The sequence below is a fragment of the Salvelinus fontinalis genome, chromosome 34, assembly GCF_029448725.1.
Source record: "Salvelinus fontinalis isolate EN_2023a chromosome 34, ASM2944872v1, whole genome shotgun sequence".
NCBI classification, from domain to species: domain Eukaryota; kingdom Metazoa; phylum Chordata; class Actinopteri; order Salmoniformes; family Salmonidae; genus Salvelinus; species Salvelinus fontinalis.
In genome coordinates, this window is record NC_074698.1 from 30,685,765 (window position 1) to 30,713,567 (window position 27,803).

General features: G+C 47.4%; 2 protein-coding genes and 1 non-coding gene across 11 annotated transcripts; all 3 read right to left on the reverse strand.

Moving 5' to 3' along the window:
- LOC129833709 (cytokine-like nuclear factor N-PAC) lies at positions 1-27,802 on the reverse strand. 5 transcript variants are annotated; one of them, XM_055898482.1, is made up of 15 exons: positions 27,725-27,801; positions 27,093-27,129; positions 26,883-26,962; positions 26,640-26,787; positions 25,237-25,347; positions 23,379-23,468; positions 15,808-15,858; positions 8,445-8,518; positions 6,530-6,650; positions 6,195-6,305; positions 5,834-5,935; positions 5,401-5,563; positions 5,124-5,303; positions 4,188-4,312; positions 1-2,983 (listed from the first exon to the last, which is right to left on the reverse strand). In XM_055898482.1, exons 1-15 carry the CDS (start codon positions 27,760-27,762, stop codon positions 2,909-2,911), a joined length of 1,506 nt encoding a protein of 501 aa, XP_055754457.1. In that variant the 5' UTR covers positions 27,763-27,801; the 3' UTR covers positions 1-2,908. The 5 variants fall into 5 exon arrangements, with proteins under 5 accessions (XP_055754457.1, XP_055754458.1, XP_055754459.1 ...); XM_055898483.1 differs by having other exon boundaries at positions 6,551-6,650; positions 27,725-27,800; XM_055898484.1 differs by lacking the exon at positions 15,808-15,858 and having other exon boundaries at positions 27,725-27,802.
- LOC129834053 (small nucleolar RNA SNORD35) lies at positions 8,237-8,320 on the reverse strand. Its single transcript, XR_008756182.1, has one exon. It is a non-coding gene; the product is annotated as a small nucleolar RNA SNORD35 (small nucleolar RNA).
- LOC129833705 (fibrinogen alpha-1 chain-like) lies at positions 15,865-23,372 on the reverse strand. Of its 5 annotated transcripts, none has more exons than XM_055898472.1 (3): positions 19,538-23,372; positions 19,133-19,267; positions 15,865-19,078 (listed from the first exon to the last, which is right to left on the reverse strand). In XM_055898472.1, the coding sequence occupies exons 1-3, from the start codon at positions 19,861-19,863 to the stop codon at positions 16,759-16,761; spliced, it is 2,781 nt and encodes a 926-aa protein (XP_055754447.1). In that variant the 5' UTR covers positions 19,864-23,372; the 3' UTR covers positions 15,865-16,758. The 5 variants fall into 5 exon arrangements, with proteins under 5 accessions (XP_055754447.1, XP_055754450.1, XP_055754449.1 ...); XM_055898475.1 differs by having other exon boundaries at positions 15,865-18,490; positions 19,079-19,267; XM_055898474.1 differs by having other exon boundaries at positions 15,865-19,267; positions 19,727-23,372.
- Position 27,803: the final 1 nt, after the last annotated feature.

Here is a 27,803-nt window from a genome sequence, read left to right on the forward strand (position 1 = left end):
TTTAAATCAGGAGAGGATTTAATAAACTGCACAAAAAGCCTTGATGTTTCACATAAATATCCCAAATCCATACAGTTTCACCGTCCCTGCCTGGCCCTGCACAAAAAAAGGGCCCAACAGTAATTTCAACATCACCTGTATAAGCCACGTAAAGACAATGTTTACAAGATATTAATTTAAAACAGCAAACACTGAACAGAACAATCTACAGTATTATTAAGACAGTGTTTCATATGGTACCCTATTCCCTATGTAGTGCACTACTTTAGACCAGGGTTCATAGGGTAGTGCACTACTTTAGACCAAGGACCATAGGGTAGTGCACTACTTTAGTCCACGGACCATAGGGTAGCGCACTACTTTAGTCCAGGGTCACTATATAGGGAATATGATGCCATTTGGGACACATCAGATGATTGACAGTCAGTAGAGGAGTCTAACCAAAAGTATTTTATATTACCCTTTATTTAGAAAGCGTACATCCACTCAACCAATATGGGCTATTTACAAGTCATTTGTTTGAATGTTTCCTACTAAAAACATACTTCTTAAATCTTTAAACTATTTCCGTGTTTAAACAAATGAACCCTAAAACTTAATTTACATCTTGTAGGCCAAAAGGAAAATCTACTTCTACAAATGGGATGATCAAGACCTTGCGACATGAAAATGATATTCAACCAAAATCAGAGGTTATACATGTTCAATTGTGTTTTACAAAGAGTTGAATAGTTTCAAATTTTTTTCAAATCAAAATGAACTAAAACAGAAAGGGATAAAATCATTATTGAAAGTGAGCAAAATTTTGTTTTGCCACGACAATAACCCACCTCAAGCAGGTTACGAGGTCTTTCGATGGTAACTCATTCTCTTTAAAGTAAATTATTTTGTTATGTTTTATGTGACCTAAATCCCCCCACTGCCATTCAGGTAACAATTGCCTGTCTTCTCATGGCCCTGCCAGGTATCCCTTTTAAGGAGAACGTAAAAGGTTGTAGTTTGGGGCTTGAATCTCAGGGAGTGGTTATGATTCAACTGAAATGCACATTCTGTAGTTCGACAGTTTCCTATATGGTGATTGATCTGGTAATAAATAAATCTTTCCTCCTTAGTCTGATCCCAGATCTGTTTGTGGTCTTGCCCCACTTCCTTGCTGTACTTGTCAAGCCCAACATGTTGGATATGACAAGGAGTTGGCATGACGGCACAAACAGACGGGGACCCAGGCTAATCTATCCCCCACTGCAAAGGGGAACTGTTGTGGTGCAATAACCCAAGTCATCAAGCCAAGCGATCTATAGTCATGTTAAAATACAAACAGGTCGCTAAGCAACGTGGGTCCAAAACACACATGTACAATAAAAAGTGATCAACTTGCCTGTGTTTAATAACGTTAGACCACTGCATGGGTTTTAAACATGATCACCTTAATGTCCCGGGATGTGTCCAAATGGAACCCTATTCCCTATCTAACGCACTACTTTTGATCAGAGTTCTGGTCTAAATGAGTTCACTATAAAGGGAGTAGGGTGCCATTAGGGATGAATCCCGGTTAGAAGACGGATTAAGTCATTACTGTATTACAAGGCATCAGAATAACCTTATTAATATAACCTTAAGGGAGCAGGTTCTCTAACAGGCTAACACAACAAACCAAACACTGTTCAGATTCAGACAACTACGGAAACAACTCCAGGCCAAACTGCACCAAAAGAGAAGTAGAATAGAGAGATCTAGAGCGTCTAAAAATAAATAAATACATGTCAGAAGATTTCAAATGGTTCCAATATTAAGGCAATGCAGTGGCATTATTCCTCTCGGTGCTCCTCAAGCCTTCGCTCTCTTTTTAAAAGATAATATCAACAGCTTTATACGTTTAGATGAAATTCTGGACATTCTAATTAAAGATGACATTTTTCACACATAGAATTAAATAAAACGCAAAGAAAGAGAAAGAGTGATAAATTAATCCATGGCCCGTGCAGCTTCAAAACCCACCCGACAGCAACAGGGGCAATGTGTCGCGTTCCAAATCACTTCTGAACATCTTACCGTCAGCAATGGGGGCCGCATCCCAAAATCTCTTCTGAACACCCTGCAGTACTTTACCATCAGAAACCTGACCAGCACTATCGACAACAAAACGCAAAGATGTGAAGGGGGGGGGGTGGAAGCTACCATTCTTCTAGCATCATTAGAACCCTCAGTCAGTGCAATGTTCCAGGTGGACTAGTTAGAGGTTCCCATCACGTTACCGGGAAGGAATAGCTGCCTCCCAGACGACATACTATTCCCCCATGTAGTGCACTACTTCTGACCAGAGCCCTATGGGCCCTGATTCGGCAGAGTATTCAGCTTCATTCACGAGGAAATCATGGACCCTGGTCAAAAGTAGTGTACTATATAGGAAATAGGATGGCATTTGGGAAGTACACCAATATCTCTGGTGCCAGGCAAAAATAATTAATAAAATGGGAATAAAAATTTATAAAAGATAAGTGTGGTCCAGAGGAGAGGAGAGGTCGGGTCGGGGAGAGGACGGGTCGGGGAAAGGACGGGTCGGGGAAAGGACGGGTCGGGGAAAGGAGAGGTCGGGGAAAGGAGAGGACGGGTCGGGGAAAGGACCGGTCGGGGAAAGGACCGGCCGGGGAAAGGACCGGCCGGGGAAAGGACCGGCCGGGGAAAGGACAGGTCGGGGAAAGGACAGGTCGGGGAAAGGACAGGTCGGGGAAAGGACAGGTCGGGGAAAGGACAGGTCGGGGAAAGGACAGGTCGGGGAAAGGACAGGTCGGGGAAAGGACCGGCCGGGGAAAGGACAGGTCGGGGAAAGGACAGGTCGGGGAAAGGACAGGTCGGGGAAAGGACAGGTCGGGGAAAGGACAGGTCGGGGAGAGACTCTTCAGGAGGTTTAGTGAATGTAGGCTCTGTAGACAGCTGACATGTCGTTGTCTGACTGGTCCAGTGCTTTAGCCCTCTTGTAGACCTACAGATGAGACAGAAAAACATGGTTACTATGTATCAAGAAGTAACGTTGTCATAAAGTGATACAAAACATAACTTTATTGTTCACGGAAACAGAATTTGGTCCAAAGAATAGGAGAGGTGTTCCAAAAGAAACAATGTCACTGGATTAGAAAACATGAGATGGTCTTGTAGCAAGTCTGATTCTTCTCTGGTAAATATGAGTTTTCAATCAGTGTCTGCGTCCCTCAGCGACTGTATGTCCCCCCCTCAGTGTCTGTATGTCCCCCCCTCAGTGTCTGTATGTCCCCCCCTCAGTGTCTGTATGTCCCCCCCTCAGTGTCTGTATGTCCCCCCCCTTAGTGCCTGCGTCCCAGGGGCTTCGTGTCCCTCAGCGACTGTATGTCTGCCCCCCCCCCCCCCCCGTGTCTGTATGTCCCCCCCTCAGTGTCTGCGTCCCTTTGGCGACTATGTCCCCCCCCTCAGCGACTGTATGTCCCCCCCTCAGTGTCTGCGTCCCAGGGGCGTCGTGTCCCTCAGCGACTGTATGCCCCCCCCCCCCCCCCCCCCGTGTCTGTATGTCCCCCCCTCAGTATCAGTATGCCCCCCCCCCAGTATCAGTATGTCCCCAAAGAGTGAACAGAGAAACGATACCAGAAGTACTGGACCCCTGACACTCTGGTGTTCCCACAGCGACAGGTTAGGAACCCGTGTTCCCACAGCGACAGGTTAGGAACCCGTGTTCCCACAGCGACAGGTTAGGAACCCGTGTTCCCACAGCGACAGGTTAGGAACCCGTGTTCCCACAGCGACAGGTTAGGAACCCGTGTTCCCACAGCGACAGGTTAGGAACCCGTGTTCCCACAGCGACAGGTTAGGAACCCGTGTTCCCACAGCGACAGGTTAGGAACCCGTGTTCCCACAGCGACAGGTTAGGAACCCGTGTTCCCACAGCGACAGGTTAGGAACCCGTGTTCCCACAGCGACAGGTTAGGAACCCGTGGTCCCACAGCGACATGTTATTATATATCATAGTAATGTTGACATACCTTATGTAGAATACGTATATCCCATTTTATATACTGTAGGTGCTGGGCTAACAATATGGGTAAAATGTCTATGGGTATGTGGACATTTATTCCGTTTGAAACAGTTAAGATCTACCCCCAATGCCATTTGGAATCTCATTGGCGGCCATTTTGTGTGTCAATCCAACAACGTCTTACCTCATTGGCTGCTGCAGCCATAGGGGTCGGGTGATTGGCTGTGTCGCCCATGGAGATGGCTAGCCTCAGATCCTTCTGAATGTGTTTCAAATAGTAGTCTGGTTTGAAGTTGCCCTGTAGGATATCTGGAAAGATCCGGGGGGAAAGACCTCATCATTACCAGTGGAGATGTAATGAAACAAATGTAACATTTTGAATAGTTTAAATCATAGACGAGGAAGGCATTACAACATGAACATGGAACAATCAGGGGAACTTCTGTATCCATCAATACTTCCACATCTTTTACTAAACGAGTCATACTTTTAGGGATAACACTTGCCCCAAACAAGACAAGTTTCAAAAAATGTATTTTACCTTTAACTAGGCAAGTCAGTTAAGAACAAATTCTTATTTTCAATGACTGCCTACCCTGGCCAAACCCTCCCTTAACTGGACAATGCTGGGCCAATTGAGCGCCACCCTATGAGACTCCCGATCACGGTTGGTTGTGATACAGCCCGGGATTGAACCAGGGTCTGTAGTGACGCCTCTAGCACGTTGCTTGTGCAAGTGTTGAATTCACTATGCTCCGAGTTTCCAATTTGCCCCTGGTCTAAACTAGTGCACTATATAGGGAATAGGGTGCCATGGAAGACATGTATTTTCTGCTGACCGACTCGGCGGGGCTTTTGTTTTTCCGACTCGGCGGGGCTTTTGTTTTTCCGACTCGGCGGGGCTTTTGTTTTTCCGACTCGGCGGGGCTTTTGTTTTTCCGACTCGGCGGGGCTTTTGTTTTTCCGACTCGGCGGGGCTTTTGTTTTTCCGACTCGGCGGGGCTTTTGTTTTTCCGACTCGGCGGGGCTTTTGTTTTTCCGACTCGGCGGGGCTTTTGTTTTTCCGACTCGGCGGGGCTTTTGTTTTTCCGACTCGGTAGGGCTTTTGTTTCTGACTCACTCTGGCATTTTTGGTCCACGAAGGTGCTGGCCATCTGACCCTGAGACAGGATGTCCAGGAAGGTATGCTGTGATTGGCCTGTGGCCTGGGCTAGGGTCAGCCCCTCGGCGATGGTTGCCATGAAGCTTCCCTGTACCATGTTGAGGATCAGCATCATCCTCGCTGCGTTACCCACCTCACCTGATAAAACACACACACGTTAGCCTGCTTCACCTGATAACACACAGGACATTGGATAGCCCTGAGATAAGACACCCGTAAAACTCAGACCATCTACCTAGGAAGAATGAGGTCTTGCCCATGGCCTGGAAACAGGAGCTGCAGTCTTCGTAGACCGTCCTGTCTCCGGCCGCTAGGATGACCAGCATGCCCTCGTTAGACACCTGCTGGCTCCCAGCCACAGGAGCCTCCAGGAAGCGGCCGCCCCGCGACGATATCACCTAATGACAGACAGAGACAGGAGCCAATCAGACAGTGGTGTGGCAGTAGAGGAGCCAATGAGAGAGCATAGGATAAGATGATTGATGATGTAACGACGGTACCCAATGGGAGAGTGATGATGACCTAGCGACAGTGGGAGTAGCATACACCTGGAATCACAAGCTGTGAGAGCTATGTGTGTGTGTGTGTACCTGTGAGAGCTCTGTGTGTGTGTGTGTGTGTGTGTGTGTGTGTGTGTACCTGTGAGAGCTCTGTGTGTGTGTGTATACCTGCGAGAGCTCTGTGATGGTCTCTGGGTCCACGGTAGACATCTCTACGTAACATTTCCCTGGCCTGATGCCCTGGAGCACTCCACTGGGACCCAGCACCAACTGGCAAAGAGAGAGAACGAGAGAGAAAGAGAGGGAGGGGTATTAAGAGTCATATGTAGTGAGATAAATGAGTCACTGCAGTCAGAACAAAAAAAGGCATTACAATACTTATCACACCAAGCTTACTAACTGCAGCAACGTGGCAGCCAGTCTGTTTGTGCTAACATTTCACTCTTCTTCATCTGCCTGGAAATCTGGCCTGACTACACACATACAAACATCGTCTGTTGAGATGTGTCCCCGTTTCCTTAGTACTTACATCCCTGGCAGCCTTGGGGTCTGAGACGCAGGAGAAGGTGATGTCACACATAGAGACCACCTCTGCTGGGGTCCGCCCTAACCTGGCCCCTTCCTGGATGAACAGGTCACACTGCAGCGGGAAGACAACAGGAACAAGACAGGAAGTGAGCTCACAGGAAGGGATGTCACAACAGGACGTAGCTCAAAATCAGCACCAAACCCAAACTTTGTTACTTTACATTATAAATAAATGAATTATTGCATAGAATACAATAATGTACCAAATAAGTGTGGTTTAAATAATAATAGCTCTGATGGAATCACAGGAGTAAATTCTGTGTGGTATTTTCTCACGTGTTGGTTGTCTTGCGGTACCTTTTCTACTGTACGATTCCACACTGTGACAATGTGACCCATCTTCAACAGGTTGGACACTATTCCGCTACCCATAAGCCCCAGCCCTAGGAACCCTATCCTGTAAAGGAAAGATACAAGTTTAAATTTTTTATCCTTTTCATGATGGACAAAAAACACTGAGGCCAGTATACAGAGGAGTGCTGGTCTAGGATCAGGTGACCCCTGTCCATGTAATCTAAAAGGACCAGTATTCAGTCATAGAGCTGGTCTAGGATCAGGTGACCCCTGTCCATGTAATCTAAAAGGACCAGTATTCAGAGTCGTAGAGCTGGTCTAGGATCAGGTCCGCCCTGTCCGTGTAATCTAAAAGGACCAGTATTCAGTCATAGTGCTGGTCTAGGATCAGGTCCCCCTGTCCATGTAATCTAAAAGGACCAGTATTCAGTCATAGTGCTGGTCTAGGATCAGGTCCCCCTGTCCATGTAATCTAAAAGGACCAGTATTCAGTCAGAGCTGGTCTAGGATCAGGTCCCCCTGTCCATGTAATCTAAAAGGACCAGTATTCAGTCATAGTGCTGGTCTAGGATCAGGTCCCCCTTGTCCATGTAATCTAAAAGGACCAGTATTCAGTCAGAGCTGGTCTAGGATCAGGTCCCCCTGTCCATGTAATCTAAAAGGACCAGTATTCAGTCATAGAGCTGGTCTAGGATCAGGTCCCCCCTGTCCATGTAATCTAAAAGGACCAGTATTCAGTCAGAGCTGGTCTAGGATCAGGTCCCCCTGTCCATGTAATCTAAAAGGACCAGTATTCAGTCATAGAGCTGGTCTAGGATCAGGTCCCCCTGTCCATGTAATCTAAAAGGACCAGTATTCAGTCATAGAGCTGGTCTAGGATCAGGTCCCCCTGTCCATGTAATCTAAAAGGACCAGTATTCAGAGTCATAGAGCTGGTCTAGGATCAGGTCCCCCTGTCCATGTAATCTAAAAGGACAAGTATTCAGTCATAGTGCTGGTCTAGGATCAGGTCCCCCTGTCCATGTAATCTAAAAGGACCAGTATTCAGAGTCATAGAGCTGGTCTAGGATCAGATCCCCCTGTCCATGTAATCTAAAAGGACCAGTATTCAGTCATAGAGCTGGTCTAGGATCAGATCCCCCTGTCCATGTAATCTAAAAGGACCAGTATTCAGTCATAGTGCTGGTCTAGGATCAGGTCCCCCTTGTCCATGTAATCTAAAAGGACCAGTATTCAGTCAGAGCTGGTCTAGGATCAGGTCCCCCTGTCCATGTAACCTAAAAGGACCAGTATTCAGTCATAGAGCTGGTCTAGGATCAGATCCCCCTGTCCATGTAATCTAAAAGGACCAGTATTCAGAGTCATAGAGCTGGTCTAGGATCAGATCCCCCTGTCCATGTAATCTAAAAGGACCAGTATTCAGTCATAGAGCTGGTCTAGGATCAGGTCCCCCTGTCCATGTAATCTAAAAGGACCAGTATTCAGTCATAGAGCTGGTCTAGGATCAGGTCCCCCTGTCCATGTAATCTAAAAGGACCAGTATTCAGTCATAGAGCTGGTCTAGGATCAGGTCCCCCTGTCCATGTAATGTAAAGGGAAATCTTAGGCCATATCAGCAGTGTGTAAATACAGATCCTGGCCTATTATATGGGTGCAGCCAGTGACCAACACGCCACTCCATCATCAAGTTACACTGCATCAGAGTTGCCTACAGGCAGTTTCCTCAAAGCCACAACGGCTTGGAAGACCATCGTGAGAAAAACAGCACTTGCAGGAGAGCTGATTATATTCCATGACCTGTTATTACACGCAGAGTGAACAGCCTGTACTACTGATGAAATATAGGAGAGACATGGTGATAATACAGTTAGATATATATAATTACAGTATCTCCTACCGTTTGTCTGTGGGAGTAATACTGCCGTTGATGGCGGTGCTGTCTGCAGCTTGGATAGACGTTGACCTCGTGTCCTGTACAGACCAAACAAAAAAAACACGACCATTTTAACACACGCATCGAGAGTTCCCGACCACAGAGGAGTACAAACATACTGTATCTAGTGGGGATGACTTGTTTTTGGAATATTTGATCTAGTACTTGCTGTTTGTATGACAATAAATGCCATTCAGTAATGTGTGTCATGTAGGAAGCACCATGGGGCTCTGGGGTATAAATAGTCTTCCTCAGAGTTAAGACTGAAACCAATGACATACATGATAAATATATACACACACACACGTCTGAAACCCACATGCAAAACCTACATAACATACGCCTCCAGCTGTACCCCTACATAACATACAGCTGTACCCCGACGTAACATACAGCTGTACCCCTACGTAACATACAGCTGTACCCCTACGTAACATCCAGCTGTACCCCTACGTAACATCCAGCTGTACCCCGACATAACATCCAGCTGTACCCCTACATAACATACAGCTGTACCCCTACATAACATCCAGCTGTACCCCTACGTAACATACAGCTGTACCCCTACGTAACATACAGCTGTACCCCTACGTAACATACAGCTGTACCCCTACATAACATATAGCTGTACCCCGACATAACATACGGCTGTACCCCGACATAACATACGGCTGTACCCCGACATAACATACAGCTGTACCCCTACATAACATACAGCTGTACCCCTACGTAACATCCAGCTGTACCCCTACATAACATCCAGCTGTACCCCTACATAACATACAGCTGTACCCCTACATAACATACAGCTGTACCCCTACATAACATACAGCTGTACCCCTACATAACATCCAGCTGTACCCCTACATAACATCCAGCTGTACCCCGACATAACATACAGCTGTACCCCGACATAACATACAGCTGTACCCCGACGTAACATACAGCTGTACCCCTACGTAACATCCAGCTGTACCCCTACATAACATCCAGCTGTACCCCGACATAACATACAGCTGTACCCCGACATAACATACAGCTGTACCCCGACATAACATACAGCTGTACCCCTACATAACATACAGCTGTACCCCTACATAACATCCAGCTGTACCCCTACATAACATACAGCTGTACCCCGACATAACATACAGCTGTACCCCTACATAACATACAGCTGTACCCCTACATAACATACAGCTGTACCCCTACATAACATACAGCTGTACCCCTACATAACATACAGCTGTACCCCTACATAACATCCAGCTGTACCCCTACGTAACATACAGCTGTACCCCTACGTAACATCCAGCTGTACCCCTACGTAACATACAGCTGTACCCCTACGTAACATACAGCTGTACCCCTACATAACATCCAGCTGTACCCCGACATAACATACAGCTGTACCCCGACATAACATCCAGCTGTACCCCGACATAACATACAGCTGTACCCCGACATAACATACAGCTGTACCCCTACATAACATACAGCTGTACCCCGACATAACATACAGCTGTACCCCGACATAACATACAGCTGTACCCCGACATAACATACGCCTCCAGCTGTACCCCGACATAACATACAGCTGTACCCCGACATAACATACAGCTGTACCCCGACATAACATACAGCTGTACCCCGACATAACATACAGCTGTACCCCGACATAACATACAGCTGTACCCCGACGTAACATACAGCTGTACCCCGACGTAACATACAGCTGTACCCCTACGTAACATACAGCTGTACCCCGACGTAAAATACAGCTGTACCCCGACGTAACATACAGCTGTACCCCGACGTAACATACAGCTGTACCCCTACGTAACATACAGCTGTACCCCGACGTAACATACAGCTGTACCCCGACGTAACATACAGCTGTACCCCGACGTAACATACAGCTGTACCCCTACATAACATACAGCTGTACCCCTACATAACATACAGCTGTACCCCTACATAACATACAGCTGTACCCCGACATAACATACAGCTGTACCCCGACATAACATACGCCTCCAGCTGTACCCCGACATAACATACAGCTGTACCCCGACATAACATACGCCTCCAGCTGTACCCCTACATAACATACAGCTGTACCCCTACATAACATACAGCTGTACCCCGACATAACATACAGCTGTACCCCTACGTAACATACAGCTGTACCCCGACGTAACATACAGCTGTACCCCGACGTAACATACAGCTGTACCCCGACGTAACATACAGCTGTACCCCGACGTAACATACAGCTGTACCCCGACGTAACATACAGCTGTACCCCGACCTAACATACAGCTGTACCCCGACGTAACATCCAGCTGTACCCCGACGTAACATCCAGCTGTACCCCGACGTAACATCCAGCTGTACCCCGACGTAACATCCAGCTGTACCCCGACGTAACATCCAGCTGTACCCCGACGTAACATCCAGCTGTACCCCGACGTAACATCCAGCTGTACCCCGACGTAACATCCAGCTGTACCCCGACGTAACATCCAGCTGTACCCCGACGTAACATCCAGCTGTACCCCGACGTAACATCCAGCTGTACCCCGACGTAACATCCAGCTGTACCCCGACGTAACATCCAGCTGTACCCCGACATAACATACAGCTGTACCCCTACATAACATACAGCTGTACCCCTACATAACATACAGCTGTACCCCTACATAACATACAGCTGTACCCCTACATAACATACGGCTGTACCCCGACATAACATACGGCTGTACCCCGACATAACATACGGCTGTACCCCGACATAACATACGGCTGTACCCCGACATAACATACGGCTGTACCCCTACATAACATACGGCTGTACCCCGACATAACATACGGCTGTACCCCGACATAACATACGGCTGTACCCCGACATAACATACGGCTGTACCCCGACATAACATACGGCTGTACCCCGACATAACATACGGCTGTACCCCGACATAAAATACAGCTGTACCCCGACATAAAATACAGCTGTACCCCGACATAACATACAGCTGTACCCCGACATAACATACAGCTGTACCCCGACATAACATACAGCTGTACCCCGACATAACATACAGCTGTACCCCTACATAACATACAGCTGTACCCCTACATAACATACAGCTGTACCCCGACATAACATACAGCTGTACCCCGACATAACATACAGCTGTACCCCGACATAACATACGCCTCCAGCTGTACCCCTACATAACATACAGCTGTACCCCGACATAACATACAGCTGTACCCCGACATAACATACAGCTGTACCCCGACATAACATACAGCTGTACCCCGACATAACATACAGCTGTACCCCGACATAACATACAGCTGTACCCCTACATAACATACAGCTGTACCCCGACATAACATACCCCGACATAACATCCAGCTGTACCCCGACATAACATCCAGCTGTACCCCTACGTAACATCCAGCTGTACCCCGACATAACATCCAGCTGTACCCCTACGTAACATCCAGCTGTACCCCGACATAACATCCAGCTGTACCCCTACGTAACATCCAGCTGTACCCCGACATAACATCCAGCTGTACCCCTACATAACATCCAGCTGTACCCCTACATAACATACAGCTGTACCCCTACGTAACATCCAGCTGTACCCCTACGTAACATCCAGCTGTACCCCTACGTAACATCCAGCTGTACCCCTACGTAACATCCAGCTGTACCCCTACGTAACATCCAGCTGTACCCCGACATAACATACAGCTGTACCCCGACATAACATACAGCTGTACCCCGACATAACATACAGCTGTACCCCGACATAACATACAGCTGTACCCCTACATAACATACAGCTGTACCCCGACATAACATACCCCGACATAACATACAGCTGTACCCCGACATAACATACAGCTGTACCCCGACGTAACATACAGCTGTACCCCGACGTAACATCCAGCTGTACCCCTACGTAACATCCAGCTGTACCCCTACGTAACATCCAGCTGTACCCCTACGTAACATCCAGCTGTACCCCTACGTAACATCCAGCTGTACCCCTACGTAACACAGCTGTACCCCGACATAACATACAGCTGTACCCCTACGTAACATACAGCTGTACCCCGACGTAACATACAGCTGTACCCCGACGTAACATACAGCTGTACCCCGACGTAACATACAGCTGTACCCCGACGTAACATACAGCTGTACCCCGACGTAACATACAGCTGTACCCCGACGTAACATACAGCTGTACCCCGACGTAACATACAGCTGTACCCCGACGTAACATACAGCTGTACCCCGACGTAACATCCAGCTGTACCCCGACGTAACATCCAGCTGTACCCCGACGTAACATCCAGCTGTACCCCGACGTAACATACAGCTGTACCCCGACGTAACATACAGCTGTACCCCGACATAACATACGGCTGTACCCCTACGTAACATACGGCTGTACCCCGACGTAACATACGGCTGTACCCCGACGTAACATACGGCTGTACCCCGACGTAACATACGGCTGTACCCCTACGTAACATACGGCTGTACCCCTACATAACATACGGCTGTACCCCGACATAACATACGGCTGTACCCCGACATAACATACGGCTGTACCCCGACGTAACATACGGCTGTACCCCGACGTAACATACAGCTGTACCCCGACGTAACATACAGCTGTACCCCGACATAACATACAGCTGTACCTCCGACATAACATACAGCTGTACCCCGACATAACATACAGCTGTACCCCGACATAACATACAGCTGTACCCCGACATAACATACAGCTGTTCCCCGACATAACATACAGCTGTACCCCGACATAACATACAGCTGTACCCCGACATAACATACAGCTGTACCCCGACATAACATACAGCTGTACCCCGACATAACATACAGCTGTACCCCGACATAACATACAGCTGTACCCCTACATAACATACAGCTGTACCCCTACATAACATACAGCTGTACCCCTACATAACATACAGCTGTACCCCGACATAACATACAGCTGTACCCCGACATAACATACAGCTGTACCCCGACATAACATACAGCTGTACCCCTACATAACATACGCCTCCAGCTGTACCCTTACATAACATACAGCTGTACCCCTACGTAACATACAGCTGTACCCCTACGTAACATACAGCTGTACCCCTACGTAACATACAGCTGTACCCCTACGTAACATACAGCTGTACCCCTACGTAACATACAGCTGTACCCCTACGTAACATACAGCTGTACCCCTACATAACATACAGCTGTACCCCTACATAACATACAGCTGTACCCCTACGTAACATACAGCTGTACCCCTACGTAACATACAGCTGTACCCCTACGTAACATACAGCTGTACCCCTACGTAACATACAGCTGTACCCCTACGTAACATACAGCTGTACCCCTACGTAACATACAGCTGTACCCCTACGTAACATACAGCTGTACCCCTACGTAACATACAGCTGTACCCCTACGTAACATACAGCTGTACCCCGACGTAACATACAGCTGTACCCCGACGTAACATACAGCTGTACCCCTACATAACATACAGCTGTACCCCTACATAACATACAGCTGTACCCCTACATAACATACAGCTGTACCCCTACATAACATACAGCTGTACCCCTACGTAACATACAGCTGTACCCCTACGTAACATACAGCTGTACCCCGACATAACATACAGCTGTACCCCGACATAACATACAGCTGTACCCCGACATAACATACAGCTGTACCCCGACATAACATACAGCTGCACCCCTACATAACATACAGCTGCACCCCTACATAACATACAGCTGTACCCCGACATAACATACAGCTGTACCCCTACATAACATACAGCTGTACCCCGACATAACATACAGCTGTACCCCTACATAACATACAGCTGTACCCCGACATAACATACAGCTGTACCCCGACATAACATACAGCTGTACCCCGACATAACATACAGCTGTTCCCCGACATAACATACAGCTGTACCCCGACATAACATACAGCTGTACCCCGACATAACATACAGCTGTACCCCGACATAACATACAGCTGTACCCCGACATAACATACAGCTGTACCCCGACATAACATACAGCTGTACCCCGACATAACATACAGCTGTACCCCGACATAACATACAGCTGTACCCCTACATAACATACAGCTGTACCCCTACATAACATACAGCTGTACCCCTACATAACATACAGCTGTACCCCTACATAACATACAGCTGTACCCCTACATAACATACAGCTGTACCCCGACATAACATACAGCTGTACCCCGACATAACATACAGCTGTACCCCGACATAACATACAGCTGTACCCCTACATAACATACAGCTGTACCCCTACATAACATACAGCTGCACCCCTACATAACATACAGCTGCACCCCTACATAACATACAGCTGTACCCCGACATAACATACAGCTGTACCCCGACATAACATACAGCTGTACCCCTACATAACATCCAGCTGCACCCCTACATAACATACAGCTGCACCCCTACATAACATACGCCTCCAGCTGTACCCCGACATAACATACAGCTGTACCCCTACATAACATACAGCTGTACCCCTACATAACATACGCCTCCAGCTGTACCCCTACATAACATACGCCTCCAGCTGTTCCCCTACATAACATACAGCTGTACCCCTACATAACATACAGCTGTACCCCTACATAACATACAGCTGTACCCCTACATAACATACAGCTGTACCCCGACATAACATACAGCTGTACCCCTACATAACATCCAGCTGTACCCTTACGTAACATACAGCTGTACCCCTACATAACATCCAGCTGCACCCCTACATAACATACAGCTGTACCCCTACATAACATACAGCTGTACCCCTACATAACATATAGCTGTACCCCTACATAACATACAGCTGCACCCCTACATAACATACAGCTGTACCCCTACATAACATCCAGCTGTACCCTTACGTAACATACAGCTGTACCCCTACATAACATACAGCTGCACCCCTACATAACATACAGCTGTACCCCTACATAACATACAGCTGCACCCCTACATTTGAGACAGACTGCTACACAGGGCCCTAGTTACAGGGGTCCGTTTGAGACAGACTGCTACACAGGGCCCTAGTTACAGGGATCCGTTTGAGACAGACTGCTACACAGGGCCCTAGTTACAGGGATCCGTTTGAGACAGACTGCTACACAGGGCCCTAGTTACAGGGATCCGTTTGAGACAGACTGCTTGCTCACCTCCTCAACAATCTTCAGGCGTTTACTGATAGGCTCCATAGATGAGGCAGGCTGAGGAGGGAGAGAAAAGGTTCAAGGGACACACATTAGTTTACACACAAACAGTGCTGCTAACATCCTCCTAAAACCACCACACTGGATGCATCCCAAACCACCACTCTATTCCCTTTATAGTGCACTACTGGTGACCAGGGCCCTATTCCCTTTATAGTGCACTACTGGTGACCAGTGCCCTATTCCCTTTATAGTGCACTACTGGTGACCAGGGCCCAAATTGGCCATTTGGGATTCACTCACTGACTGAACAGAGACACTTTTTTATTCCTAGTTCTGGTGTTGTCGTTGAACGGCTAAGCTAACGCTAGCTAGGGTTTGTAGCAGGCTGCTAGGCCTGCTTTGGTAACACAGACGAGGACTGTGTGATTCACAAATGCAGTGTCGAGTTGATTCATCCAATTCTAGGAGGAAGTAGAAAATGAGAGGGGGATTTATATGTAAAAAATATAATAAAAAAAAAATTTGTTTTATACACATACAGAGTCGCTAACTTTCCACCGAAGCTGTGTTATGGAGCGTCCTCTTGAGTTTGTGTATATTCACTCTGAATCTCCCTCAGACAATATACATAGTCTTTGTGTGTGTGACTAGAGCAGCGGTGTCAAACTCACTTTGCCCAGGGGCCGCATTCAATCCTCCACGAGTCCCGGAGGGCCGCAATGAAAACGGATTAATTATCCTCTGTCAAAATGTGCCAAAATAGTCCACTATCCATCGTTTTTTGGGGAATTTGATGCTTCCGAACTGTCTAGCTTTTATTTCAAATGATTATTAGCAACAAGGACACAGTCAATAAACTGTATGAATGTAGGTCCATTATCACGTTTCTATTTGGTTTTAGTCATTGGAAAGTATTTTCTGTTTGTTCCGTAGAGGTTGGCGGTTTGTGCTGTACTAGTCATTTCTCCCAGCGCTACCAGTATTCTCTAACCTCCCAGCGCTACCAGTATTCTCTAACCTCCCAGCGCTACCAGTATTCTCTAACCTCCCAGCGCTACCAGTATTCTCTAACCTCCCAGCGCTACCAGTATTCTCTAACCTCCCAGCGCTACCAGTATTCTCTAACCTCCCAGCGCTACCAGTATTCTCTAACCTCCCAGCGCTACCAGTATTCTCTAACCTCCCACCGCTACCAGTATTCTCTAACCTCCCAGCGCTACCAGTATTCTCTAACCTCCCAGCGCTACCAGTATTCTCTAACCTCCCAGCGCTACCAGTATTCTCTAACCTCCCAGCGCTACCAGTATTCTCTAACCTCCCAGCGCTACCAGTATTCTCTAACCTCCCAGCGCTACCAGTATTCTCTAACCTCCCAGCGCTACCAGTATTCTCTAACCTCCCAGCGCTACCAGTATTCTCTAACCTCCCAGCGCTACCAGTATTCTCTAACCTCCCAGCGCTACCAGTATTCTCTAACCTCCCAGCGCTACCAGTATTCTCTAACCTCCCAGCGCTACCAGTATTCTCTAACCTCCCAGCGCTACCAGTATTCTCTAACCTCCCAGCGCTACCAGTATTCTCTAACCTCCCAGCGCTACCAGTATTCTCTAACCTCCCAGCGCTACCAGTATTCTCTAACCTCCCAGCGCTACCAGTATTCTCTAACCTCCCAGCGCTACCAGTATTCTCTAACCTCCCAGCGCTACCAGTATTCTCTAACCTCCCAGCGCTACCAGTATTCTCTAACCTCCCAGCGCTACCAGTATTCTCTAACCTCCCAGCGCTACCAGTATTCTCTAACCTCCCAGCGCTACCAGTATTCTCTAACCTCCCAGCGCTACCAGTATTCTCTAACCTCCCAGCGCTACCAGTATTCTCTAACCTCCCAGCGCTACCAGTATTCTCTAACCTCCCAGCGCTACCAGTATTCTCTAACCTCCCAGCGCTACCAGTATTCTCTAACCTCCCAGCGCTACCAGTATTCTCTAACCTCCCAGCGCTACCAGTATTCTCTAACCTCCCAGCGCTACCAGTATTCTCTAACCTCCCAGCGCTACCAGTATTCTCTAACCTCCCAGCGCTACCAGTATTCTCTAACCTCCCAGCGCTACCAGTATTCTCTAACCTCCCAGCGCTACCAGTATTCTCTAACCTCCCAGCGCTACCAGTATTCTCTAACCTCCCAGCGCTACCAGTATTCTCTAACCTCCCAGCGCTACCAGTATTCTCTAACCTCCCAGCGCTACCAGTATTCTCTAACCTCCCAGCGCTACCAGTATTCTCTAACCTCCCAGCGCTACCAGTATTCTGTAACCTCCCAGCGCTACCAGTATTCTCTAACCTCCCAGCGCTACCAGTATTCTCTAACCTCCCAGCGCTACCAGTATTCTCTAACCTCCCAGCGCTACCAGTATTCTCTAACCTCCCACCACTATTCTCTAACCTTCCACCGCTACCAGTATTCTCTAACCTTCCACCGCTACCAGTATTCTCTAACCTCCCACCGCTACCAGTATTCTCTAACCTCCCACCGCTACCAGTATTCCCTAACCTCCCACCGCTACCAGTATTCTCTAACCTCCCACCGCTACCAGTATTCTCTAACCTCCCACCGCTACCAGTATTCTCTAACCTCCCACCGCTACCAGTATTCTCTAACCTCCCACCGCTACCAGTATTCTCTAACCTCCCACCGCTACCAGTATTCCCTAACCTCCCAGCGCTACCAGTATTCTCTAACCTCCCACCGCTACCAATATTCTCTAACCTCCCAGCGCTACCAGTATTCTCTAACCTCCCAGCGCTACCAGTATTCTCTAACCTCCCAGCGCTACCAGTATTCTCTAACCTCCCAGCGCTACCAGTATTCTCTAACCTTCCACCGCTACCAGTATTCTCTAACCTTCCACCGCTACCAGTATTCTCTAACCTCCCAGCGCTACCAGTATTCTCTAACCTCCCAGCGCTACCAGTATTCTCTAACCTCCCAGCGCTACCAGTATTCTCTAACCTCCCAGCGCTACCAGTATTCTCTAACCTCCCAGCGCTACCAGTATTCTCTAACCTCCCAGCGCTACCAGTATTCTCTAACCTCCCAGCGCTACCAGTATTCTGTAACCTCCCAGCGCTACCAGTATTCTCTAACCTCCCAGCGCTACCAGTATTCTCTAACCTCCCAGCGCTACCAGTATTCTCTAACCTCCCACCACTATTCTCTAACCTTCCACCGCTACCAGTATTCTCTAACCTTCCACCGCTACCAGTATTCTCTAACCTCCCACCGCTACCAGTATTCTCTAACCTCCCACCGCTACCAGTATTCCCTAACCTCCCACCGCTACCAGTATTCTCTAACCTCCCACCGCTACCAGTATTCTCTAACCTCCCACCGCTACCAGTATTCTCTAACCTCCCACCGCTACCAGTATTCTCTAACCTCCCACCGCTACCAGTATTCTCTAACCTCCCACCGCTACCAGTATTCCCTAACCTCCCAGCGCTACCAGTATTCTCTAACCTCCCACCGCTACCAATATTCTCTAACCTCCCAGCGCTACCAGTATTCTCTAACCTCCCAGCGCTACCAGTATTCTCTAACCTCCCAGCGCTACCAGTATTCTCTAACCTCCCAGCGCTACCAGTATTCTCTAACCTTCCACCGCTACCAGTATTCTCTAACCTTCCACCGCTACCAGTATTCTATAACCTTCCACCGCTACCAGTATTCTCTAACCTCCCACCACTACCAATATTCTCTAACCTCCCACCACTACCAGTATTCTCTAACCTCCCACTACTACCAGTATTCTCTAACCTCCCACTACTACCAGTATTCTCTAACCTCCCACTACTACCAGTATTCTCTAACCTCCCACCGCTACCAGTATTCTCTAACCTCCCAGCGCTACCAGTATTCTCTAACCTCCCACCGCTACCAGTATTCTCTAACCTCCCACCGCTACCAGTATTCTCTAACCTCCCACCGCTACCAGTATTCTCTAACCTCCCACCCCTACCAGTATTCTCTAACCTCCCACTACTACCAGTATTCTCTAACATGCACCAATTTCAAAGATGTTACAGAGTTACAGTTCATATGAGGAAATCAGTCAATTTAAATAAATTCATTGGGCCCTAATCTATGGATTTCACATGACTGGGAATACAGATATGCATCTGTTGGTCACAGACACCGTAAAAAAAAAATTGGGGCGTGGATCAGAAAACCAGTCAGTATCTGGTGTGACCAACATTTTCCTGAAATGAGGTGATGGTAGCGGATGAATGGCAGGACAATGTCACGGTATGTCTGTGCATTCAAATTGCCATCGATAAAATTGTGTCTGTTGTCCACAGCTTATGCCTGCCCATCCCACCATGGTGCACAACGCTGACATCAGCAAACCACTCGCCCACACGACGCCATACACGCGGTCTGCAGTTGAGGCGGGTTGGACGTACTGCCAAATGCTCTATGGTAGAGAAATGAACATTCAATTATCTGGCAACAGCTCTGGTGGACATTCCTGCAGTCAGCATGCCAATTGCACACTCCCTCAAAACTTGGGAGACATCTGTGGCATTCTAGAGAGGCCTTTTATTGTCTCCAGCACAAGGAGCACCTGTGTAATGATAATGCTGTGTAATCACCTTCTTGATACATACATACACACAAAAGTAAGTGGACACCCCTTCAAATGAGTGGAGTCAGCTATTTCAGCCGTGTATAAAATCAAGCACACAGCCATGCAATCTCCATAGACAAACATTAGCAGTAGAATGGCCTGTACTGAAGAGCTCAGTGACTTTCAACGTGGCACCATCATAGGATGCCACCTTTCAGTTGGTCAAATTTCTGCCCTGTTAGAGCTGCCCCGGTCAACTGTAAATGCTGTTATTGTGAAGTGGAAACGTCTAGGAGCAAAAAAGTCTCAGCCACGAACTGGTAGGCCACACAAGCTCACAGAAGTGGACTGCCGAGCTCTGAGAAATAAGCTGTTTGTGTGTATGGAACATTTCTGGGATCTTTTATTTCAGCTCATGAAACATGGGACCAACACGTTACATGTTGCCTTTATATTTTGCTCCATGTACTAGTAGTAGTAGCTGTAGTAGTAGCAGCTGTAGCAGCAGTAGTGGTAGTAGCAGTAGTGGTAGCAGCTGTAGCAGTAGCTGTAGTAGTAGCAGTTGTAGTAGCAGCAGCACTAGTAGTAATAGTACTAGTAGTAGTAGTGGTAGTACTAGTAGTAGTAGTGGTAGTACTAGTAGTAGTAGTGGTAGTACTAGTAGTAGTAGCTGTAGTAGTAGTGGTAGTACTAGTAGTAGTAGTACTAGTAGCAGCAGTAGTAGTAGTAGCAGCATTAGTACTAGTAGTAGTAGCAGCAGTAGCAGTAGTAGTAGCAGCAGTAGAAAACTAGTAGTAGTATTCTCTCAAGAGACTCCCTGGCCTGATTGAGGTTACATCATATTCCCTAGTCTATATAGTGCACTTCTTTTAACACGAGTCCTATGGGCCCAGGTCAACAGTAATACCCTACACAGGAAATAGGCTGGCATTTGGGACAGCCATAGAGGTATTGTTCCAGAAATACATTCTACACAGATCTACTCTGCACAGATGATCAGATATTGCTGGATGCCTGGTAACGTGTTTTAACATGTCAGGGACCAGATTAAACGGAGACTCAGCGATGTGACGTTGCCACGAGCAGCAGGATGAACCGCAGATCTTACAGACGAGCGTGATGCAAGATGGTTCACTTGCGGAAAATATCAGAGAAGTTTAGCGTCACGATTCATCCCCAGTCGTTGCTGAAGTCCATCTGATATTGCTGTTAACTTTGTCACGGACGCCCATCTTTCATATGGTGTAAGAATCTATTATAACCATATGCTGAATTTGTGTTTCTGGAATGCGCAAATGTTGCTGTATAGCAAAAGCTACAAAAAAATAAGTGCCCGTTTTCTTTAAAACGCTTGATATTTTTTGAAGCAGATATGTTTACTTCAAATCAGAAAAAGCAAGTATTTATCTCCAATATGAAACTCTAGCTTTTCTCCTGCCATGTAGGAATGACTGGGGTTACATTACACCTCATCACATTGTTTCCTTCTAGTCATGTTGAAGAGGACTCCCACTCAGCATTGAGCATCTCTACCACAGTGGTCACCGACCCTGGTCCTGGATGAGTAACCAGAGGATGCAGGCTTTTGTTCCAGCCCACCACTAAAACTTGATTAGAAAGGTTCCCTTTGTATTTGCTTTAGCAAATCCTGGCAAACGTCAAGTCAAACAACTTTATGGGGGGGGGGTTCCCCAACACAGACTAAGTCTAGTCCTGGACTAAAACTATTTCCTCTGAGTTAGGATTAGGATAAAGCACATACAGATCTCAGATAACCAAGCTAATCAGAGCTTAGTGCTGGGCTGGGACAAAACCCTGCATTCTCTACCTCCCCAGGTCTAGTGGTCAGTCAGTAACCAGTGTGTTCTGTAGCGTGCAGAGGGAGCTGAAGAGAAGAGGGAGGCAGACAGACTGTATGAAGGGCTCTACCTCCCCAGGTCTAGTGGTCAGTCAGTAACCAGTGTGTTCTGTAGTGTGCAGCGGGAGCTGAAGAGAAGAGGGAGGCAGACAGACTGTGTGAAGGGTTCTACCTCCCCAGGTCTAGTGGTCAGTTAGTAACCAGTGTGTTCTGTAGTGTGTAGAGGGAGCTGAAGAGAAGAGGGAGGCAGACAGACTGTATGAAGGGTTCTACCTCCCCAGGTCTAGAGGTCAGTCAGTAACCAGTGTGTTCTGTAGTGTGCAGCGGGAGCTGAAGAGAAGAGGGAGGCAGACAGACTGTATGAAGGGTTCTACCTCCCCAGGTCTAGTGGTCAGTCAGTAACCAGTGTGTTCTGTAGTGTGCAGCGGGAGCTGAAGAGAAGAGGGAGGCAGACAGACTGTGTGAAGGGTTCTACCTCCCCAGGTCTAGTGGTCAGTCAGTAACCAGTGTGTTCTGTAGTGTGCAGAGGGAGCTGAAGAGAAGGGGTAAGGCAGGCAGACTGTATGAAGGGTTCTACCTCCCCAGGTCTAGTGGTCAGTCAGTAACCAGTGTGTTCTGTAGTGTGCAGCGGGAGCTGAAGAGAAGGGGTAAGGCAGGCAGACTGTATGAAGGGTTCTACCTCCCCAGGTCTAGTGGTCAGTCAGTAACCAGTGTGTTCTGTAGTGTGCAGCGGGAGCTGAAGAGAAGGGGTAAGGCAGGCAGACTGTATGAAGGGTTCTACCTCCCCAGGTCTAGTGGTCAGTCAGTAACCAGTGTGTTCTGTAGTGTGCAGCGGGAGCTGAAGAGAGGGGGTAAGGCAGGCAGACTGTATGAAGGGTTCTACCTCCCCAGGTCTAGTGGTCAGTCAGTAACCAGTGTGTTCTGTAGTGTGCAGCGGGAGCTGAAGAGAGGGGGTAAGGCAGGCAGACTGTATGAAGGGTTCTACCTCCCCAGGTCTAGTGGTCAGTCAGTAACCAGTGTGTTCTGTAGTGTGCAGCGGGAGCTGAAGAGAGGGGGTAAGGCAGGCAGACTGTATGAAGGGTTCTACCTACACTGCTCTCCCATTTGAATCCCGAGACAGGTCCAGTAGTTCCCAGGCCCCCTAGTCGCTCAACACTGGACGGCTCTGAGTCAGTTAGGTCCTTCAGGGAGAGAGACACACATTACCCTGGAAGTCACTGTAAAGACCACAGACACGACATGCCTAATACTGGGCAGTGGGGTTGATCAAAGACTCCCTGGTAGTTCATCTATGGAACCAACAATAGATCTGCAGTGTAAGGCTGGTCTTCAGGGAGAGACATTACCCTGGTGGTTCACTCAGTCACACTGTAGACTACATTACCTATACGTCTAGAGGGCTGTGACGTTGACTACAGTCCCTTTGTTGACACTAGATAAACTAGAATAACTGTCCTATACATCTCATGTGGAGTGGGGTGTCAGGGAGAGACATTACCCTTGGAGTCACTTTAAAGACTAGATCCACTATGATAATGTGGAGTGACAGGTCTGTCAGGGAGAGAGACATTAGTCTTTAAAGTGACTCCAAGGGTAATGTATCTCCCTGACAGACCTGACACTCCACATTATCACAGTGTGTCTACCCTTGGAGTCACTTTAAAGACTAGACACACTAAGATAATGTGGAGTGTCAGGTCTGTCAGGGGGAGACATTACCCTTGGAGTCACTTTAAAGACTAGATCCACTATGATTATGTGGAGTGGGGTGTCAGGTCTGTCAGGGAGAGAGACATTACCCTTGGAGTCACTTTAAAGACTAGACACATTATGATAATGTGGAGTGTCAGGTCTGTCAGGGGGAGACATTACCCTTGGAGTCACTTTAAAGACTAGATCCACTATGATAATGTGGAGTGGGGTGTCAGGGAGAGACATTACCCTTGGAGTCACTTTAAAGACTAGACACACTAAGATAATGTGGAGTGTCAGGTCTGTCAGGGGGAGACATTACCCTTGGAGTCACTTTAAAGACTAGATCCACTATGATTATGTGGAGTGGAGTGTCAGGTCTGTCAGGGAGAGACATTACCCTTGGAGTCACTTTAAAGAATAGATACACTATGATAATGTGGAGTGGGGTTGACTACTAGATGTAGAGGTGGTTTCCCAGACTCAGGGTCTAGTCTAGTGCTGGACTACAAACTAAGCTCAATAGAGAATCTACATTGAAAATGTTTTTTTTTTGTTGTCCATTATTAAGCTTCACCGGTGTCCGGGAAACAGACCCCTAGTGTGTAGTGAGACGTCACTCAGGGCTTCCAGGGAGACACACATATTACCCTGTGGGCTCAGTCACTACGGTAGATAGACTTCACCTATTGGGGTGTGGGGTTGACTAGATAGTCACTTTGTAGACTAGACAGTCTATACATCTACCAGGGAACGAGATGTCAGTCACTTTGTGGACTAGACAGTCTATACATCTACCAGGGAACGAGATGTCAGTCACTTTGTGGACTAGACAGTCTATACATCTACCAGGGAGTGAGATGTCAGTCACTTTGTAGACTAGACAGTCTATACATCTACCAGGGAGAGAGAGACTGTGGGTTCACAGTCAGACTGGAGAACCCACTAGGGCTGATCAGAGAGCCTATATCTAATGAGATGTCTGATGTATTTACCTGGCTGTGGGTACACAGTCACCCCGTAGAGATTGACTGGAGAACCTACTAGGGATGTATTTCAGTGAGATCTTCAGTGGTCTCTGTGTGAGTTCAAGCCAATCAGTGGGACTGAGGATGCTGAAAAGCGAGTGGTACTAACACCTAGCTGTAACCTGATGCCACAGCAGGTGTTGGACAACTGGCCCTTTTTAAATGATATCAGCTTCTGTATGTCTCAGTGTCCACCACACTAGTGCACTTCTGAGTGTCCACTACTAACCTTCTCAGAGGGGTCTTTCAGGGCACTGAGGTCTTCATCATCTTCCTCTAGGATCTTCAGAGGTTTAGTTGGTGTCTTCTTCCCTTTAGAGTCTCCTTTCCCCTCAGAGCTCTGTGGGAATAACAGAGCCTTACATTAACCCTTTCCCCTCAGAGCCATACATCAACCCCTTTCCCCTCAGAGCTCTGTGGGAATAACAGAGCCATACAGTTACCCTTTCCCCTCAGAGCTCTGTGGGAATAACAGAGCCATACATTAACCCTTTCCCCTCAGAGCTCTGTGGGAATAACAGAGCCATACATTAACCCTTTCCCCTCAGAGCTCTGTGGGAATAACAGAGCCATACATTAACCCTTTCCCCTCAGAGCTCTGTGGGAATAACAGAGCCATACATTAACCCTTTCCCCTCAGAGCTCTGTGGGAATAACAGAGCCATACATTAACCCCTTTCCCCTCAGAAGTCTGTGGGAATAACAGAGCCATACATTAACCCTTTCCCCTCAGAGCTCTGTGGGAATAACAGAGCCATACATTAACCCTTTCCCCTCAGAGCTCTGTGGGAATAACAGAGCCATACATTAACCCTTTCCCCTCAGAAGTCTGTGGGAATAACAGAGCCATACATTAACCCCTTTCACCCCAACCCCAGTTGTAACTAACCTGGTCAACCAGCTAATTATTAGAATCAGATCTGCTAGATTAGGGTTAGAGTGAAAACCTTCAGGAGGGTAGCTCTCCAGGAACAGGGTTGGAGTGAAAACCTTCAGGAGGGCAGCTCTCCAGGAACAGGGTTGGAGTGAAAACCTACATGAGGGTAGCTCTCCAGGAACAGGGTTGGAGGGAAAACCTTCAGGAGGGTAGCTCTCCAGGAACAGGGTTGGAGTGAAAACCTACAGGAGGGTAGCTCTCCAGGAACAGGGTTGGAAAGCCCTGGTCTAACCTATGAATGTATAAACAAGGCTTGTGGGTCTCCCTACTTCTCCACTTCAGTATTACAGTGACATAGTCCAACTGTTGTTGAACTCATTTAGATGAACAGTTGAGTGTTGACCTGAGGTCAATTTTTTGTTGGGCCAGTAACCAAAAGGTCACTGGTTCGAATCCCAGAGCCTACTAGGTGAAGAGAAAAAACGATCAATGTGCCCTTGAGCAAGGCACTTAAACCCTCGTTGCTCTGGATAAGAGCGTCTGCTAAATGACTAAAATGTGTCTGGGTTATCCAGGTGACATCACCTGTTGACTACAACATGATATCCTCCTATATCCTGATTCTTTACCCGTGGCTTTTGGACTAACAGTCATGTTCACTAGGTATGAAACGGAAGAAAACGGTCTAGAAATGACTCTTCTGGCTACTTTCTGCCTGTCTGTGGTTGGGGGGGGGGCGGCGACAACTATCTCACCTGTTCTTTCCCCCCCTGTTTCTCTTTCTTCTTCAGGAAGTCTTCCACTGCATCCACAGCCTGTTGGAAACGTTTGCCCTTGTTGATCTTGATCATCTCCTCTTTGTGGGGGTGGTATGGCTTCAGCTGCTCCACCTTTATCCAGGCACTGCACACACAGTTGGATAAGTGATGGAAACAAGCTAGACATGGATATTAGTGATAAGTGATGTATACTGTAGTAGGTTTTGTTTGTTTACTTACTGGTCTTCAGTTCCAAAGAATTTGACAAAATGACATTTTTTCCCTCTTGGCTTTTTCAGGTCCTTTGGAGGACTGACGACCTGGAAAGACAAATAAAGTTAAATACAATAACACTTACGTGTAGTTAGTCAGTTTAGCATACAATATAATTCTTAGGTCACAACGACCATGGTGTCCAGATTTCGCTAGCTTGAATTCGACAGATCTTACCTTGCCTGGCCACGGAGGATAGCGCCCGAGTTTTCCCCTAAAACAAGAACATTGCCATTTGATTGATGATTAAACGTTGCATTATCGAGATAAGGTTTTGATTTTCAGAATATAAATTCCATTACCCCTTGTATTCGTCGGCGCAGTAAACATAGGCTTCGAACAAGATTTCCCGGGTGGCACAGTCACCAGATTAATATCTAGTTAGCTAGCTAAACTGGCTAATTAAAGATTGATGTTGTTTCTCAAACATCACAGTACACACTTTTCAGATGTCATCAGTAAACATGTAACGTTAGAGATAGCTAAACTAACCAGTGTATAGATATAGCTAGTATATGGATTGAGCAATATTTACATACAGATGCGTCCGGTTTCACTTCTCTGGGTGCGGCAAGGCTAAGTAGTTTACTAGCTAGCTAATGGCTATGCTGACTCGGGCTAAACAGGCAGTAACGTATTTGTTTTGAGTTCGATCGACAACTACCGTTAGTAAACGAATATTTTGTCACATCTACCTGATCAAATGTAACGAAAATGCGCGAATTGAGTTGTTCCGACACGGATTCAATGTAAACAATGAAATTCGAATGGAATAAGACAATTAAAGTAAGTTAAAATGCATATCTCACCAAACTAGGTCCCCGATTCTCAGATGCACCGTCGCCATCTTAGAACTTTACTGAAACGTCGCACTGAACACCGTGAAAG